At 26.8% G+C, this 20,560-nt stretch overlaps 1 protein-coding gene and 2 long non-coding RNA genes across 5 annotated transcripts; 2 read left to right on the top strand and 1 right to left on the bottom strand.

Moving 5' to 3' along the window:
• Nucleotides 1–4,082: 4,082 nt before the first annotated feature.
• LOC136085806 (uncharacterized) lies at nt 4,083–8,064 on the top strand. Of its 3 annotated transcripts, XR_010641188.1 has the most exons (7): nt 4,083–4,567; nt 5,456–5,576; nt 5,677–5,727; nt 6,764–6,873; nt 7,213–7,281; nt 7,507–7,571; nt 7,860–8,064. It is a non-coding gene; the product is annotated as an uncharacterized LOC136085806 (long non-coding RNA). The 3 variants fall into 3 exon arrangements; XR_010641189.1 differs by lacking the exon at nt 5,456–5,576 and having other exon boundaries at nt 4,087–4,567; XR_010641187.1 differs by lacking the exon at nt 4,083–4,567 and having other exon boundaries at nt 4,741–5,576.
• A 3,295-nt stretch (nt 8,065–11,359) lies between these two features.
• On the top strand, nt 11,360–13,859 carry LOC136086511 (uncharacterized). Its single transcript, XR_010641382.1, has 3 exons — nt 11,360–11,928; nt 12,127–12,223; nt 13,697–13,859. It is a non-coding gene; the product is annotated as an uncharacterized LOC136086511 (long non-coding RNA).
• A 1,868-nt stretch (nt 13,860–15,727) lies between these two features.
• LOC100215800 (KIF-binding protein) lies at nt 15,728–17,701 on the bottom strand. Its single transcript, XM_065807316.1, has one exon. The coding sequence runs from the start codon at nt 17,564–17,566 to the stop codon at nt 15,782–15,784; it is 1,785 nt and encodes a 594-aa protein (XP_065663388.1). The 5' UTR covers nt 17,567–17,701; the 3' UTR covers nt 15,728–15,781.
• Between the last annotated feature and the right edge of the window lie 2,859 nt (nt 17,702–20,560).

The following is a 20,560-nucleotide window of genomic DNA, read 5'->3' as shown; positions in this document are numbered from 1 at the left end:
TTAATACATTTGAATAATTAAAATTATCGAAAAACATAGCATCATTATTAGTGATGTACTGATAACACTTTTTTGGCTGATGCCGATACCGATGGATAGGAAAAGGCCGATACCAATGCCGATACCAATGAATTAACTGATTATTAAAGTTTTGAAGATATAAAGCCATAGAGTTTTAAATTGGGTAAATTTTTTCATGGAATCCGTACTGGTAAACAAATACTTGGACCCAAATAAATAAACTTGCCTGTAAACAAAGTCAAAATAAACAATTTTTCTAAAGATTCTAAGCGATGCATAAAGTTTAGATTATTTATTATTTAATAATTATCAAAATGCAGGATAAAAGTATTAAAATGCCATCGGTAATGCATATCGGTAAATTAATAAAAAAAGGCCGATGCCGATACCGATTCCGATTGTACAAAAAGTGGCCGATTAAGCCGATGCCGATTAATCGGTACATCACTAATCATTATTCAAAGTAAGTTTAATATTTAGTTTATAATACTTTTTTACTTCAATAGCCTGATTACTCAGAGATAATTTTTGCATTATTGTATTTTGAAATAGTCTTGTTCTCATTTATAAATAAAAAATATATATATATATTTGAAAAACTAATAAATCAATTACATATTTTTGTGAATATTGTATCTATATTAAGACAAATATTTTCTCTCTCACACACAGAGAGTGAGAGAGTGATTCTCTCTCTCTTTATGCTAGTTATGCAAGTTAAAGTATATACTTCAATAATATTATTGTTTATATTTTTGTATAATATAGTATAATATAGATACAACCATAAGTTAATATAGTATGGATACATCATTATGATGTATCCTTTATCTTTATGATGCATTATTATGATGTATCGTTATGATATGATGATCATATAGCATTGATGTATGCGATACAGTATGACAATAACTAGTTATTTAGTTAATTTATTTAATAACACTGATAAGCAAATAAAATTTTATTGTGCACATCTTGTTAACTAGGTGGTTTTTTAAAACAAATTTAATATGATTTTAAATATGCAAACCATTTTTCACCATCTTGTCAAGTTGTAAAGATATTTGGGTTCAAATCTTTAGTATTTAAGGTAAAGTCCCTAATATTGTCGAAAAAAAAGTTATTCAAAAGTATGTCAACCTGGGTCTCAAAAGAAGCGTATTTTCATAGAGATTTTAGAAAAGATAAATATTTTTACTTAAAATTTATTGATAAAAAAAATTATGTGAAAAAATGCTAAAGACTTTTTAAAAAATTTTAACATAATGTTTCTTAGCAATAATACAAAAAATACTAATTTTTATTACAAACAAATACCATTTTTAAAATCTCTATGAAAATACGCTTCTTTTGAGACCCAGGTTGACATACTTTTGAATAACTTTTTTTTCGACAATATTAGGGACTTTACCTTAAATACTAAAGATTTGAACCCAAATATCTTTACAACTTGACGCGATGATGAAAAATGGTTTGCATATTTGAAATCAGCATATTTAATTTGTTTTATAAAACTACCTAGTTAACAAGATATGCACAATAAAATTTTATTTGTTTATCAGTGTAATTATTGGCATACTGCAAAACTATATGATATATCCGTACTATGGTCGCTCACCTTGTTTTAGCTAGACTATGAGAGAGTGAAGACTAGACTCGACTATGAGAGATTGTGTGTATATTTTTTTAACCTTAAATTTAAGGTGAAAACAAGTTTTATAAAACAAGTTTATGTAGTACATCTAAGTTTTTGGTAAATAAATAAAAACAATAGCAGTAGCTATTGCTGTTGTTGTTAAAAAAAAAAACAATTGTTGTATTATTTAAATAAATAACTTAACGTATAGCAGTATAAAATTAAGATAAAATTATATTTTATTGGCAATAGCAAACAAAATCTGAAATCTTTTATAATAATAAAAACGCCATTTTTAAATATTTTTAGATGATTCAAAGTTACGCCAAACCTTTAGAAAAAAGTTAGAAAATAGCAGACGTAACTTTTCTTCCGTAAAGTTTGCTGAGCACTTTTTAGGAAAATGTTGTGAATACCGTTTTTTAGACTTTTTGCGTAAAGGCCGTTTTCCACACAGCGAAATATTCGCGCGAAGCGAATTTTTTCGTCGATAAGCATGCGCACATTAAACATTTTTGACAATTTTGCTGATCAAGCATTTCGCTGCAGCGAAAAAAAAAAGTCGAAATCATTTCGACTTTTTGCGAATCGCTATCGGCGAAAACCAATCAAATTTTGAATATTATATCACGTGATGTCAACAGTGAAAAAAAACGAAAGCACGTTGTTTTTTAAAAATGGCAACTGAACAAAATGCTCAACTTAGCGTTCTAATCGACTTGCTTAGAATTCACCCTGAATATTTGTCAACATTTGTAAATTCATCAAATAAAGATGAATTTAATAATTCTTTCAATTCCGAAAGTTTTATTTCACAAGAAGAGGTTTCTCCATGTAGAGTTGAACCAAATGTTGCTTCTTGCAGTAAGAGTTTTTCAACAGAATTTGTCCTATCAGAGGTTATTAGCGTTTATTTTCTTTAAAATTCCTTTAAAATATTAAATTAAATTCTTATATATAAAAAAACTAACTTTAATTAAATGATAAATTTTTAAATTTAATAATTTTGTTTTTAGAAGCATACAGCGTAGATTTATTGCTACCATTTTTATTGTTGATATACACAAAATGTAGCGCGATTTATAATTAAAATTATAAGTGGAAATCAAAATAGCGTTTCGTCATGGCGAAAAAATTCGCTTCGCGCGATTTTTTTCGTCGTGTGGAAAACGGCCTTACGTAATAACTTAAGGCCGTTTTCCCCACAGCGAAAGATTCGCGCGAAGCGAATTTTTTCGTCGATAAGCATGCGCACATTAAACATTTTTGACAATTTTGCTGATCAAGCATTTCGCTGCAGCGAAAAAAAAAGTCGAAATCATTTCGACTTTTTGCGAATCGCTATCGGCGAAAACCAATCAAATTTTGAATATTATATCACGTGATATCAACAGTGAAAAAAAACGAATGCACGTTGTTTTTTAAAAATGGCAACTGAACAAAATGCTCAACTTGGCGTTCTCATCGACTTGCTTAGAATTCACCCTGAATACTTGTCAACATTTGTAAATTCATCAAATAAAGATGAATTTAATAATTCTTTCAATTCCGAAAGTTTTATTTCACAAGAAGAGGTTTCTCCATGTAGAATTGAACCAAATGTTGCTTCTTGCAGTAAGAGTTTTTCAACAGAACTGTTCCTATCAGAGGTTATTAGCGTTTATTTTCTTTAAAATTCCTTTAAAATATTAAATTAAATTCTTATATATAAAAAAACTAACTTTAATTAAATGATAAATTTTTAAATTTAATAATTTTGTTTTCAGAAGCATACAGCGTAAATTTATTGCTACCATTTTTATTGTTGATATACACAAAATGTAGCGCGAAAAAAATTATAAGTGGAAATCAAAATAGCGTTTCGTCATGGCGAAAAAATTCGCTTCGCGCGATTTTTTTCGTCGTGTGGAAAACGGCCTTTAGGTAAAAACTGAGGAATTTCGTAAGTTTTTGTTTACGCAAGGTTTGTGAATACCACTTAGCGTAACTTTGAACTTAAGCAAATCTTACGCAAACTTTACGCAAATTTTGGACTTACGAAAGTGTTGTGGATCCGCACCCAGAATGCTTTATTAAATCAAAATAAAATTAGTTACATCACGCACTTTCAACACAAATGTAAAATCAATCAATATATTCTGAATTACATGATTTTACAATTCAAAGTTGTTTACAAATAGTATAATTACTAATGATGCGTAAACACCTAATAATAATGAATAATAACATAAGAATAAAATAATAACAACTCTAAAAATCATAACGTTAACAATAATAATAACTATAATAATAAAAATGGTATTAATAACAATAAAAATAATGGTATTAATAAAAATAATGATATTAATAAAAATAATGATATTAATAAAAATGAAGGTAATAATAATAATAACAATGGTATATTTAAATATATCTATACTTATCTACATACGCATATACATAAATATACATACACATTCACACACATATTAACACACAACACACATACATATACATATACACACATTTGCACACATACATATACCCACACACGCATACATATACCCACACAAGCATACGCACATACACATTCAATCATTGTACAAGGACGACAAAAAAGCTGTAAAGATTCTTAAAAAAAAAAGAAAAATAAAAAGATAAATAAAATATACAAGAGAAAGTATTTTTAATAAGACTATTAGCAGTGATATATTGCTTTTATTGATGTTATTGTTCTAGTAGCTATCCAAATAGTGTTTTTTTAATTTATTGAGAAAATTATATCGAGAAATTGAGTTTTCAGTTTTAAAAGAATGAGGGAGATTGTTCCAAGCATTGGTGCACTGATGTTTAATTGATTTGCTGCCAAATTTTATTGTCCTAGTATGTTCTACAAAAATATTGTTGCATGAAGAAAAGGAACTTACAAATGTAAATGAGTTTTTTATGGCATCCCGAATTAATAAATGAAAAGCGACTAATAGACAGGTTCTTGCTAGTTTATATATATATATATATAAATATATAAATTAGCAAGATATATATATATATATATATATATATATATATATATATATATATATATATTTGTATATATATATACAGAGAGTTTATCGATTCCATTTCTTTAATTGACAACTTTTAAATTGTGCTATTCAAAATAATTAGACCAGTACATTAGTTAATGAACTTCAAATATTACAAAATCAAGGTTTGGAACTTCGCAAAGATGCAAAAAAAATTTTAAAAAGCACCTAGAGGTATAACTAAGTTATACTATAGGTGTTTTTAAAATTTTCCCTGCATCTTTGAGATAAACGGTTATTAACTGTTCCTCAGAAGTGTGGCGGTAATTACTCTTATTTTGAAATACAGGCAAATATTAAGAACATTTTTTTTTTAATTTTATTATTGATGGTTTACCTTTATTTAAATTCTCTAGATAATTGTGGACAATATTAGCTAGCTTTGATTATTTTATTATTTTTATTGTTGGCATTTATTGTAGTGAAACCAAGCCTGATTCAGTAACTAAATACCTATTTTTTTCTTTGAGTGAAGACATTAATACAAAATGGTTTTCTATACAATAAAAGATATAAATGTAACTGTCAAGTCATTCTGTTGTGCGATGTTTCAGCTAGATTGTTTTTAAAATCTCATAATGGTTACAACTTTTGTGAAAAGTGTTCTGTTTATGGAACTTATGAAGGAATAATTGTGTTTAATAAGGAAATTTTCTACCCTCCTTTCTCTTATATAAATCAACTGTTACGACTGGTTTTATGACTAATTTTTTAAATTAAACTCATTTGTTAGTGACTTATCCTACTCTTTTGAAATTTGAATCTTCTTCAAAAAAAATCACACAAAAGAATAAAGACTTTAGTTGCACCAGATATGTCAAAGTCTGCTTTAAATAATCCTTTAGAAGATAGATGTAATTAATTTTTCCATTTTATTTATTGTTCTTTAAAAATTCCAAATAAATAATTAAATTTAATATTTATATTTATTGTATGATAAAATTTATATTTTAGTAACTTATCCAACTTCAAATAAGAATGAGAAAAATGTATTTAAAGATGGAAGTGAGTTAGTATTTTTTTTCTATATGAATGAATTTTTGATAATTTATGGTTTTTAGTTTTAATATTTAGTAAAAAAATATATAACACAGCATACATTTAAAGAGGAATTTCAGTGAACCTATATAGGCATTTTAGGTGGTTGCAGTTTTGGTCATCATATACTTAATGGACCATTAGTGGCAGCAGCCAAAAGTGGATAACATGAATAACCACTATATCACTTGTTGGAGTGTTATTGGCCAGCCACTTAAGTAATTTACTAAGTAAACGATGAGTTAAACTCCATTCAACTGCTCAAAGTGCCTATATTGGTCCACTGCATGTCCACTACAGCAATGTTTGCTGAGAAAGTTTCAATATGTATTCATTTATTTATTGACATATATTTTCAGGGATCCCAATCCTCCTTAAAAACCTTAAATATCTTTGGAAAAAAAATCCTCCTTAAAAGTCTTTTAATAACCTTTAAAAAAGTTAAAATTTGACTGCTCTCCTCAATTTACTTTTCTATAAATTTTATTTTACTTATTAATTAAAAATTTATTTATAAACATGTATATGTATTGGTCAAAAACATGTTTGTATTTAGTAATATTATGCTACATTTTTGTTTTATATTTCAAAAACTCGCATTGCATTTATATGTATTTAACTATGCATTTAGAAATCTATAATTGATGTGTGTGAAGTATTTGTATTTAATTTTGTTTTAAATTAAAGAAATTTTATTTGATTAAATGTATTTAACCCTAAACTCGATTTTTATTTTTGCCTTCATTTTTAAAAAAATAGAACAATGTTTTTGGCTATAGTTTATTTTATGTAATGGTTAGTGTAATATAGTTTATTTTATAGTTAAATAAAAACTTCTATTATGTATGTAACTCTTTATTTTTTGAGTTAATTGTTATACAATATTTCAAGGGAGTTGTCAAGTATAGTATATATAGTATATATAAGCATATTATAGTATAAATGGTTTATTTTATGTAATATGCTTAATTTTTATAAGTAACAACTTCTTTAATTCATTCAGCTCCTTCAAAATTTGAAAGTCTGTGATTCAAAACTTTGTTTTTCCCAAAAAAAAAGTTAAAGAAAATATATGAAGTCAATGATAAGATTTTAAGTTTTACAAAGATTAATGTAAGTAATGTTTTATTAAATAATAATTATCTTGGAAGTTATTTAACTAAATAGGTTTCTTTATCTTTATAAATTTATTTTTTTAATACTCCACAATACTCAAAATAGCTACCTAGTCAGTTCAGCAAGTCAGTTGTTCAGCGAGAAAAAAAGAGCATTTATATATATATATATATATATATATATATATATATATATATATATATATATATAATAGCATATTTTTTATTTTTATTTTTTAATTAACTAATATATAGGCTCATTTAATTTCTTACTTAATTAAAGAATGATGAAATATAAAAAACGTTTAAAGTTGAAAATAGTTTTGATCTTTGCTAGTGTGATTCTATTGCTGAGTTTCTTGAATGTGATCAATCACTTTTTGATACAAATGTTGCAAAAATAGTGGTATATTTTTTATTATGGTTAAATGTTTAGTTTTCTTTATAAGGGTAAATTCTATTATAAATTACATAACAAATTTTGATCTGTAATTATATACATGTTGCACACTTTACACATACACACAATATTATCAAATTGATCAAAGCACTAATAAATTATCCTATGCCCAATATAACTTACACTGAATTGCCCCATATCACTTATACTACTGTTATCTTTTAAATTTAGAAATAGAAGTTATTAAATGTTGGTGGCTCATCATGCAGTGCAGTTGAGAAGGGCATATTTTCAAAGTATAATTTTTTATAAAAAGAGATTTTTAATATCATCATTTTATATTTGTGTGTGTGTATGCGTGTGATATGTTTGTGTACGTGTGTGTGTGTATTAAATATATATATATATATATATATATATATATATATATATATATATATATATATATATATATATATATATATATATATATATATATATATATATATATATATATACGTATTACGTCATAAAGTGTATTATAAATGTTCTCTTTATTCCTTTCCCCTTTATTTTTACATACTTATCTTTACAATTTTTTTTAGGTTTAAGACTGTTTACCTGATTCCTACAGCAAAAAAGAACTTTAAAATACTGTTGGCAATATTCTAAAGCGCGCACCTGATCTAAAAGAAGTTGAATGACGTCAAGTGTTCGAACAGTCGGTTCTTGAAAATTAACAAGTGGATGAAGAAGTTTTAAACAATTATAGTTTATAAAACTTAGCACAATTAATTATTAAAAAGCTAAAGCAAATTTTTATTTTTTACTTATTCTCAAAAAATTCTGTGAAAACATAAATTTTAACCTTACGTTTGAGTCATGTAAAAACACGTATTTTAGACGTCAAAATGAGGACGGCTAAAGTAGGTTATTTAAAAACGTCATTTGGCGTTTCCATTCAGCACTAACTCTGAACGTGCTAAATTCACGACTTTTAGACGTCTTTATTCCGTCTAAAAAGACGTCATTTAGCGTTGCCATTTAGAACCAGTTCCGGTTCTAAATGGCAACGCCATTTAGAATGGTTCTAAATGGCATTAAATGACTAAGCCCTGACATATTAAACATTATCATACGACTGCCCACAGCAATCAGTAATGTTGATGCCATGCATCTTGAATGTCTTTTTAATAAGATTTATCATTTTAGCTGCCCAGTGACCCCATATTGAATGATAAAAAACGTAAATTTAGTATTTAGTAGATTTAAGTTCAATAACTGTAGGAAAGAAACTTGACGATACAAAAAATGTTAATTTAAACTTGTCAAACGCTCTTTCAAAGGAAAGACTCATCCATGTTTAATGTCCAGGAAAAGGAATTTTCTTCTTAATTCTTTTTTTTCTTTTCTTAATTACGATAAATGATTTAACCTTCTAGTAGTTTAATGCTGATAGAAACCTTTTTTAATAAATCTAAAAAAATTAATTGATTTTTGGGGCGAAGCAGTACTTTAAAGATTGAGAGCATTAAATTTTCTTGTTGCAGAAGAAGCGGTGTATCATAGTTCATGCATAGTTAACCTCAGGCTGAAAAATTGGGGGAAAAAGATAAACAAAGATCAGAAGATCCGATCATGACTGATGCATTTGAAAACATTTGCGGTTGGCTTAAAAATGCTACCGGAGGTGAAATATATTCTATTCAATGATGTTATATAACTAGATGTCTAACTTCAATCCGAAAAGTGAAGCCGCTTGTGGCCCTTTTTACAAATGGCGGATTAAATTTATAAACAAATATTTTTAACTTTTCTTTTCTTGAATGAAATAAATATATTTAAAATCTAAATACTATTTATGTAAAAGTGTTAAGCGGAAGTCATAATACTTGTAAAATAATAATTTATGACTTCTTAATTTATTTTCGATTAAAAAGGAATTAAAGTTTTGAATAGAAAAGTAAAACGACAGACGCTTTTGAAGCTTTTTTATGAATTAAAATACTTTTTAATAAACATAGGCTCATAAAAAATCTTTTATTAGTATTTTATAATTATTAAAATTTGTTTTTGAATTATCTTTAATTTATTGGGAACTTTTGACTTGCATTTTTAACTTTTATTCCAGACTTCAGCCTCAGCTTTGCCCTTTTTACAAATGGCGGACTATTGTTATAAACAAAAAAAAAGGCTTCATTTTTTGTCTAATAAAATCCCGCAAGCTAGATATCTAGTTTATATAATATATCATTGATTCTATTAGAGATTATAACAAGAAGCCAATAATGGTTTTCGATATTGTCTCAAAATGTTTTAATCTCTACTAAGGTAAAGTATGAAGATCACGTTCAATTTGTCCAAAGCTGTAAAAGTAAACTAGTTCTGTTTAAAAATATGGAAGACTATATACTGAGTAAACCTAAATTAGAGAAGCTTACAACAAGAGATAGTGTAGAGAAAGTAGCTGTCAAGGTAAATAAAGAAATAAAGTTAACGGAATAGTTGAAATATTTATACTCCATTATTGATGATACCACAGACGGAGAAAAGCGAGTTAATTGTTAATTTGATTGTTGAGAATCTTTATGATGTTACTGATTCTTTCCAATCAGAAGCGGTTGAGTCTGAGCCGATGTATCATACAGGTTTCAAGACCAAAAAATGTCATTTTACCAACACCAATCGGAGTTGACATCAATATTAATAAATCTACTATATGTAAACAGCCTGTTCAATATTTCTTACAACTTAGGTTTTTAATCACTTCATATAAGTGTACAGGTTTAAACACTCAGCAATTGAAGAGATGAACAGGAATGAAATCAAGAACCATAAAAAAATAAGTACTGGATTCAAATAATCGATAAATGATAATCTCAACCACATAATTCCAACATTACCAGGGTGCATTTTGCGGGATGGGAATAATAATCATAGAAAAAGATATACTCTGGTAAAACTTCAAGATTAATGCAACTTTTACCAACAGCCGTCTTTGCTAACAGTTGTGGTATAGACCCAGTCGGCATACCTAGTATTGTAAATACTTGGAGTATTGATCACGTATAACATACCGCCATTGATACCAGAAAAATGCGCATTTACTTTTAAGTTTCGAATTCGAGTTCAATACCACTTATTTATCAAAAATACGTATTTATAATATTTGATCAAAATCGGATATGATATCGAACCCGATTTTGATAAAATATTAACAAATAACGGAAAAACGGAAATCTTTGCTTTTAAAGCGCATGCCTAATCTAATATAGCGAAAATAAAATTTAAATTAAAAAGGTTTCTCTTGAGCAATTTAGTAAATTATCTCCAGTACAGTTACAGTACTTTTTTGCACTAAAAGAGTTACTAAAACTTTATCATAAAAATATTTATTACTACTTTTAAATTTATTAATTTAGTTTTATGAAGTCCTAAATTAATATAATTCAAATATACGTTAAATCCTATCATTTCATACCTTGCTTATTTTATTCCGTTGATTACTATTTTATTGACATTACTGTTATGCTATTACCTTTTTTTGTTCTGTTTTAGAAAATTTAGAAAAATAAGTTAAAACTTTGAGATAACACTGATATTTTAATTGTTGCTAAACGTTAAATTTTGTTGTTAGGATTGCAGTTCTTTTATCTGTTTTTTGTTCTTTATTCAATAAGTATTTGATTTAAATTAAATATGACTATAATTTGATATTTTATTACGAGATATACGTCTTTATATATAAATATATATGAACCTTTTTAGTTTTTTTTATGTTATTTTTAAATTTATTGTTCACGCAATTCAAGTTATATATGTTTATAGTTTGCATATGTAATTATATTATGTTCAAAATTAAAAAGTTTTTGATAAATATATGTATGTGGTAACATGTGTTACATAATTGTTTTATAAATGTGTTTTTTAAATAGTATAAAATGTATTTATTGTGTACATAAATATTATAAGAAGTGTTTATATATGTTATATAGATTTAAATAAATTTATTGTGTTTTATAGTTAGTATATATGTTTATATTATGTTGTTTCCATGACATAGAAACAACATAATATAAACATATATACTAACTATAAAACACAATATACTTATTTAAATTTATATAACATATATAAACACTTCTTATAATATTTATGGACCATGTTTTCAAAGTGTGTGACTTGACAAACGTGTTGAGCAAGATTTTGCATAAAGTTGTTATTTATGTTACTAATGTTGTTACATTTGGCTTACCTTTATGTTGGTGTCTATTGTTATAAATTATAAGTGGTTTTATTATTGAAAGTCACTGCTTTTAATCATTCACTAAAATTGAATGTTTTCTAAAAGCTAACATGAAATAATAATACTTAACAACTACTACTCTCTCATCATGACAATTTATCTCTATCTGATATATTGATTTGTGATTCATATATGATGTTTTTCTTTGTATTTACTTATCCATTACATTTTTTTATTTCAGATTTATCATATGATGGATTTATGCAATATAAAAGAACGAATATATGTAAATTTTTATGAATTTTTTAAAAACATCTGCTAATAATTAGTCCAGTCAACGTTCAAACTTCAATTTTGCATATGTCATCTTTAAGTAGATTCTAGGCTTTTCTAAATGTGTTTCTTATTCACATGGTTTTACAAGCAAGGTATGCAAGCAAATTTGAGCTGAAAATTTTTTTTTAGCCTTTAAGGAGAATTGGCGTTACACTTTTTTAAATTTGATTTGTTTAAATATAGTAGTTTTAACAAATAAATGTTTGTTTGTTCTTTGTTTTTTTACTTATTTGTTTTCAGATTCTTATGAACTTGGCAACTTATCTAAGTAAGTTTTTTTTTTTTTTTAGTGCAATTGGAAAGAGCTGAAAGTTATTTTTTAGAGCAATTGAAAAGAACTGAAGTGTTTTTTAGTTACTTCACACGGTATAACTGATACTGATTTGAGTAAGTTTACTATTTTGTTTTATTTTATATTGGATTTATTTGATATTTGATATATGTTATATTAGATATATATTTTATGTATATAACATTGAAAACTGACTGTAATTTGTTGACACAAAAGTTTATAAACATAAATCTGCCTATATTTCAGTATATTTTATATTTCTCTGTATCTTTATAAAGATTCTTTCTTAGAAAAAATAACAGACTAGAAAAAATAAATATATTCCTTTTGAAAGTAGTTGAAAAAAATGATGATGTATTTCCATATTTCATTGTGTAAAGTGTAATACCACTTTTTAAAGGTTTGTGAATAGATATATAGGGGAACATGGGGCAAGATAATGACTGTTTCAAAAAACGCCTGTATCTTAGTCTGTCCCAAAAAATAAAACTTACCTTTAGCTGGTGATTTAGCGATATAATAAATCAAGTCAAACGAGGATAAAAAGTTTTTTACTCAATGTCAGAAAAACTTTTTTAATACTTAGCTTTCGTCACAAAAATAATATTTAAAAAGAAACCATTGATAAATCTAGTAAAATTAATCTACTTCCCTTTCAGCTAAAGTCAACTGTTATATTTAGTTTTGCTAAAGAGATAACTGTAAGTCGTCATCTTGCCCCATATATATATATATATATATATATATATATATATATATATATATATATATATATATATATATATATATATATATATATTTAAATAATTAATTTAGAGTAAAATATACTGATAGACATTGCTTCATTTTTTTATACAAGATTGTGCATTTATTATTTTTATGCATTAAGGTAAAAATAATTTTGTGCATTGTAGTCTAGATTCTTTTTTAATTAAAAATAATTGATGTAAATAAATGTTGTTTAATATTTTTGATAAACGACTAATGTATGTAAACATATAAAAAGATATGGATTTCAATAAATCTTAAGTTTAAATAAAGTCTTTGATTAGAAAAGATCACAATTTGTAAGATTCTTTTAAGTTCATTTATTCAGTTGCAGCAATAGTAAGATTACTGGTAATATGTTTAATGAAAATAGTTAAATTGAAATAGATAGTATTAGGCTCAACAAAGTTATTAATGTAAATGCTTATAGGCAACTTGAAAATAGTAGTCAAATGAAAAAAAAAGATCATTTCTAAGAAATATTTTACGATTTGCTTGCTATTTTATGGTATAATTGTTTAAATTGTTTAACTATAATTGTCCCTCGATTGTTCAAATACTGTAATAAATAAAATCTTTTCAGTCCGAGTATTTAAGTTAATAAAATATTTTATTAAGTTGTGGTGTTATTTGCCAGTGTTACTACATTGTGTTGTCTAGCCTTTTTATAATCTTTTTTAATTATTCTGTAGTCACGGAATATATATTTTCTGTTATTATTATCCTAATTCTACTAACAATAAAATGCAAATAGTACTTTTGTAATTAAAAATTGTAATTTTTTTAATTTCATTTTTTAGGTATTAGCAGGCTTTACTTGACTTTCCGTTTCTGGTACCTGTGTTGTGACAGATTTTAAAAAGAACTCAACTGATGTTAATGCGGTCTTCGTCGTTAACTATAAGCAATGACGTTGCTGATAAGGAGTCAAAGTTAAAATATTTATAGATAAATTTGTATTTAATTTTTTAGATAATATATCAAGTTATTAATGTGTTTTTATTGTTATTAATGATTTAATAACTCATAACCTGTATTACGGAATGCTTACTGCTAGTCATTATCATTATGTTATGAATTCATATTAGTTAATAAAATTGCGTATTCTGGAAAGTTTTAAATGCGCATGTAATACCAGGAAAATATCGCATTGAATATTCTCTGGTTATCGTGTTTTATACGTGTTTACAAGAGTTTCAAATGCGAGTTTGATACTCAGAAGGCGTCGTATTGTATACCTGTCTTTATACGCATCTAATGCGTATTTCTAATGCGTATTCGACACGATAAAATGGCTAACATACATACCACATCGATACGTATTTAAACGAGTTTCTAATGCGCATTTACAACTAAATTTGCCGACTGGGGAGATTGTACCGTATCATAAATCAATAATTTTTAGACAAAAGAGTCGTGTTTTTGCTTTATCTATCTTTATAATCAAATATTTATATTTTCACAAGATATGAGTCATGGTGTTGTGGTAAGAGTTCTGGTTTCGGAATTGGCGGTCCGTAGTTCAAAGCCGGCTCTGACCATATATTCATCATTGTTGAGAAAGGAGGTTTGAAATTCCTGCTTAAATGTTATTCCACGGTTTTTTGTGATAAGATTGTCAGGACTTCTTTAAGCATCTAAATAACAAACAAACACACAAAATATTTTCGAATTTCTTTTTTGTAGGGCATTAATGACGTTAAGAAGAAAACGAGGATATGGAAGATTATGACAATAAAGAAAAAAATATCTTAAAAATTTTTCCTGGTTTTTATATCAAGAAATATAACTTTAAAGAAAATGGTTTAATTTTTCCTCCTTATTTTTTTTGTCTTTTTATTAAAGCTTTTATTAAACAGGGTAGAGTTTTTAGAGCGCATTATTTATATACTATTTATTCGTTAAATAATTAGTCATCCTTTTATTTTAAGACCTTTGTGTTATGTAAAAAGTTACTCAGTATAAAAAAATGCTTAAAAACGGCACAAATTAAGTTGGAAAAAGATTACTACATCTGTAGAGTAGTTCAAGATCACCTGTACACTTTTTCCAAGACCATCTGTATTTTTTTTAATTTAAAAACATCTGTCCTATATCATATGGAAATTTTTATTTTTTTTTATACCTGTTTATTTTACAACTACTAAGTATTTACAAGTAACCAATCACATATTGGCGGTAAAGATATACAAATATAAATATCATAAATATAAAGTTCAAAATATATAAATTCAATAACACCTAATAACATCTTTAGGAAGACGTAACTACATCCGGTAATTTTTCTTCAAGTTCAAAAACATCTGGAAGAATTTCCTCCAGATGTAACTACATCTGAAAAAAACCATATATGAGACTACACTGATGGACTTTTAACAAAGCAGCTATTATAGCCTTTAACCATATGTTCATAACTATTTTAAAACGCAAGAACTTTTTAAATAACTTTTTGGTGTTTAAACAAGCATGATTGTCGTAAAACTTACAAATAGATGATTTATCTTAATTGGGTTAATGTTAGAATTATTTAAAAATGCGTTTTTAACTCCTATAGAAATAACTTTTAAATTGCGCTTTTAATTCCTATAGAAACGACTTTTAAAGTGTTCTTTTAATTTCTTTAGTTTGGAATCGGAAGATGATAGCCATTATTTTTTTCTTAGAAATTAGATATTTTTAAAATATCTTTATATATATATTATAATTTATAAATATACTAAATATATTCTATATTTCTGTGTATAACACAGAAATGTTTTTCTTTTTAATTTGAGAAAACATTTTCTGTTCTAAATAGGTAGGGGTAATTGTGAAAGAAAATATTCATGAAATTGGTTCTTCATATTGTATTGCACTTTGATAATTTAAAATTCATTTATTAAAAATTATGCCATGCTGTTCATTACATTGTTCAATTTTGTATCAAACAGCGCATACATTTCCCTTGACACCGACAATTCCTCTTCAAAAACTTTTGGCATATCAGGGTGATTATCACAGTAATTTACAATGAATTTATAACAGCTTTTTTCTTTATGCATATACTCCAGTTTTCCTTTTTTATCATTGGTTAAGTATTTTGCATAACAGCGAGCCATACAAAAAAAACACATTAGTATAGGGCGAACATCATCACTTTCAAAATCTTTTGGCAAATCATCAGCTTTTTTATAGGTGTCAACAAAACCAGTATAATACTTGATTGATTGAAGTAATAAACTGTTGATTTTTCGAACAGCCTTTGACGAAAACTTATCAGGATTTTCCTCAAGAATCTTCCGTTTCAAATCTGCCATTTCTGTGTAACATTCTGCAATTTCAAATGTTAACTGTCGACAAATTTGTAAAAAATGTTGTGGGTTGAGTTCAAGTAAGATTGGTTTTAACATGTTGATGCGACGCTTGTGCATTTTGCATCTATTTTCAAAATCGTCATCAAAGAGAGCCAAACTCTTGTAAAACTGACTAAAATCCTGAGTTATTTCAGTGTAATCAGAAACATAACCATCTAGCTTATAGAACTCTTTAGCAGATTGAAGACAGAGATTGAAAAAGTTAAACAACTTCTTTGCATCAGTATAATTACAAACAAACAAATCTGTGACTTGTTCTTCGTATACTGAAACTTCTAAGTCACCAAACTTCAACTTATTTTCTTTATCAGAAGTGTCATCCAAGGTCTGGTTTTCATTATTTTGCTCTTTAACTTCAAATAACTTCTCACATGATGACTTCAGCAAATTTAAAGTATACTTTAACCAGCATCTTTTGATGTCAGCTCTAGACTTCAAGATTTTCTCTTTTGAATGATCTCTTTCACTTTCTTGAGAAAATTCTTCAGTATCAAACTTTACAAAGACTTCTTTATTAATATGTTCAGCACAAGATAGGCAATATCTTGCAAATTTATACTCATCTTTTGTGATGTAATACTGTGATAAGGTTGCACAACAAAGGGACCAATCTAAAGGATCATATTGCTTTGTATTCATCTGACGAACTAAAGTAATGTGGCAATACATCGCAGATTCTTTAGGTTTCCCTAAATGTCCAAGAACCTGAGCCAAATAATATAAAGTTAAGGTATGTAGACTTTCATAATACGCCTTGCTTTCTAAATAACTGGATTTTTCTTCTGAAGGTTTCCATATATTGTGAAAATCTAAATAAGTAAGATACAAAGTTTTCTCATTTTTTTCATAGATAGATTCTGCTTTTTTAAGGTAATCAAAAGCTTTGTCATGACACGAGCGATTTGACCAAAGTATTCCTAATTGGTTGTAAGCTGCTAGTTGAAGACTAATCAATTTAAAATTGTTTTCATTTTCAAAATAATCTATACATTTTGAAAGGTATTCTTCTCCTGTGCTTACTTCCTCACATTCTATAAAATTTAGGCCAAGTTCATAACATAATTCGGCCAATAAATCGTTAACATCTAAAACTTCGATTATTTCTTTTTGGTTGCAATCGAAACTGTTAATATTAGAACTATTATATACATTTTTAAAGTCTTCTTCAAGCTTCTCTTTCAATGTTTTTAATATACCCCGAGCTTTATACTTAAAGAAATATGGTTCAGATTCATTAGCTGGTTCACAATTTATTTTTACAGCTTCTTTGAATTTAACGTAACCTTCAGAGTTTAACCATTCTTGTAAATATTCCATTTAAACCATCTAGTTTTCATGTACATCTAAAGAAGTTACCCTGATATAACAAGTATCTCTTTTAAATCGTACTTCTAATGCTTAGAAACGAATTTTGATTCTAAAGTTTATACTTGTTTTACAGCTTAAAAGCCCGGTTTATTTTTGACAATGCATTTCAGACAGACAGAAACAACCCGTTAAGATTTTTTTTTCGTGTCTTTCTATTTAAGGCTTATTTGCAAACTACGTGCGCCTTTTTGGGGAGGGGGAGGGGTAATAGATTTTAAATCAAAGAGAAGGTAAGAAGGTAAAGAGTTGTGGAAGGTAAGAAGGTAAAAAGTTGTGATATCACTACTGACTTAGTCTAGTTACTAGAGCCGACAATGCCAAGGAACCCGTGGTAACTAGACCAAAACCCCCACTTATTTTTTAAAGGACCTTTTATTTTTTGTTTTTGTAGAAAATTCTAGATAAAGAAGACCCACCCACTCACTTTGAAATCCGTGTCGTTGGCCATGGTTTCTGGAGACATATTTTAAAACTATAAAATTATGGCAAGCTTAAATTTACAAACAACATTTTTTGGGGGTTTTTTTTCGAAAAATTTTTAAAAAAGTAGTTAATAAATAACGGAATTATTCATCACTTTTTTTAGTTTTACTTTTTTTAGTTGTGAGTTGCTGTTCATGTTAGATCAAGTCAGTTTACGCGGCAGATTTCAAAATGTTCTAACATCGATTGCTGAGGTAACAAAAATATTTTCAAGTATTTAAAGGAAGATTGCTTCCATCTCTAATTCCTATAATATAGGTCTTTTAATAACTTGTAATTATCAGTCAACAAAACTTACAGCAGGTCTTGATATTTTGCGTTATAAGGGTAGTGGAAAATGTAAAAACTCTTTTTTTTTGCGTGGCGTAATTTGAAAAACTTTTTTCAGTTAAAATATGACTAGAGCGTTGATGTCATTTATATACTATATAAAAATTATTATTATTATTAAAATAATAACTTTTATTTTACCAATTCTATCCCACTTATAAGTGGAAATTTTCTTTTAGTTTTAATAAACGGAAGCTTGGGGAGGAGGAGGGTGTGTAGGGGCATATATACTTACGGGGAATTTTTCTTTTTGATTTTCTTTTTTGACTTTTCAAGACCTGAAATCTTTTTATCAGTTAAACGCAGTTTCTTTGTTACAACAAGTGAAAGTTGTAATCGAGGGGCGAGAATGGAAATGTGGATCTTATTAAGCTCCCCAGGATTAGAAACGGATTATTAAGCTCCCCAGGAGTAGAAACGATTTTCCAAAAATGTAAATCTTTCACCCCCTAATCACCCCATATTGTTCTTAGGGGTCAGGTAAATTGGTGTAGAAATTTTATCATTTCACATTTTGTAATTTTAAATTAAAAAAAAAGTCAAGTTAATAATACGTTCCTTTTTTTGCTGTATGTAAAATAAATGTTTTATCTTTTAATTAGATTTGATTTTAAATGTAATTTAACAGCAAATTTTTGAATTTGTCAGCTGCAGCCGAAAAATTTTTGCACATGGTCAGCAAGAAGGCTAAGGCCAGCACTGACTGTTTTATAATTATTCTTAGTATAATTTTTTTTTAACTGTCATTTTTTAAATTAAAGTTATTGTACAATTGCCATTATTTATATATTATATTTATATTATATATTATTTATGTTAATTCTGTTCATTATTATTTATAATATCATTATATACTATAATTTTTTTTTTGTCTCTTTAATATTTTTATTTTTTTCTCCAATTATTTTCACTTTTAATTATAATTTTTATTTATGTATTTTTTTAGTTTTCACTAGTATTTCACTATCATTATATAAGTGGCGCTTAGCCTTACATATCGTATTATATAAACTTGGAATCTGGAAGAAGATCGTACTGATCTGATAATTGATGTTTCCAGAAACATGTAAAATTTAAAATATAACTATAATATAAGTTAATACAAATAGTTTAAATCAAAATAGCAATTTAAAACCGTTGCAACTACATATGGTTAAAAATAAAATCTCAAAATATTTTGATTTATTATATATTAAAAAAATAATTATCTTTAACTTATTTTTAAAAGCTTGTAAAGAAATTGACATTATACAAAATTGATTAAACTTTGTTTGACAAAAGGGTTTGTTGTAATAGCTATAATTTTGCTAATTAGGGTAAAAAGGGGTAAAATGGCGAATGGGGAAAAGATGACTTTTCATATATGATGTCCTTCGATGTAACTTTTAATATGTTTAGTTAGAGTAGTCTGTAGTTTTAATAAAATTGGGGATAGAAATCCTATAATCAGTTACCTTGTTCCGGTCACGTGACAAGATGACAAGTTTATGAATTTTACATTTTAATTTGCGTTACAAATTTATCTACTTGCAAACTGAAAACTTATGCAGGCAATGAATCATGATAAAACAAACATACTAACAAATTATTATTTTTTCATGTTCGCCATTTTGCCCTGTTTTACCCCATATTTATTCTTTGCTTTGAGGGTACATAGATTTTTAAACACATTTAATAATGTGCTATTCATATAATAAAACGTAAAACATAAGGTATCATAAATGTTAAGTTCATAAACGTTTAAAACAAAAATACCTTTAAACGTAACGTGTTTAAAAAACGATTTATAATATATATTGCGCGCATTGCATCATTTTGATAGTGCCTTATGTAAATGTTAAATAATGTAAATTTATGATTATAAATTTTTAAGTATTTATTTATAGTTAAATAAATGTATACTATAGTTTAAAAAAATATTTGGTAGGTAAAAGGCAAAACAGTTTTTGCCAATCGATTGGCAAAAATTTGCCGCCCTTAGATCTCTTATATCGGCATCAGGTCGGCATTGGCGAATGTCGGCATTGGCGAATGCCAACACTAATTCCAAGGGTTGTACTAAGCAAACGTTAATTGCACCACTAATGCCTCGCTGCGTTATAAATAGCAACGTAGGCGTACGCTTCTAAC

The sequence above is a fragment of the Hydra vulgaris genome, chromosome 10 (genome assembly GCF_038396675.1).
Source record: "Hydra vulgaris chromosome 10, alternate assembly HydraT2T_AEP".
In the NCBI taxonomy this organism is placed as follows: Eukaryota; Metazoa; Cnidaria; class Hydrozoa; order Anthoathecata; family Hydridae; genus Hydra; species Hydra vulgaris.
Note: the sequence above shows the minus strand (reverse complement) of the source record. Positions and strands in the feature narration are given on the sequence as shown.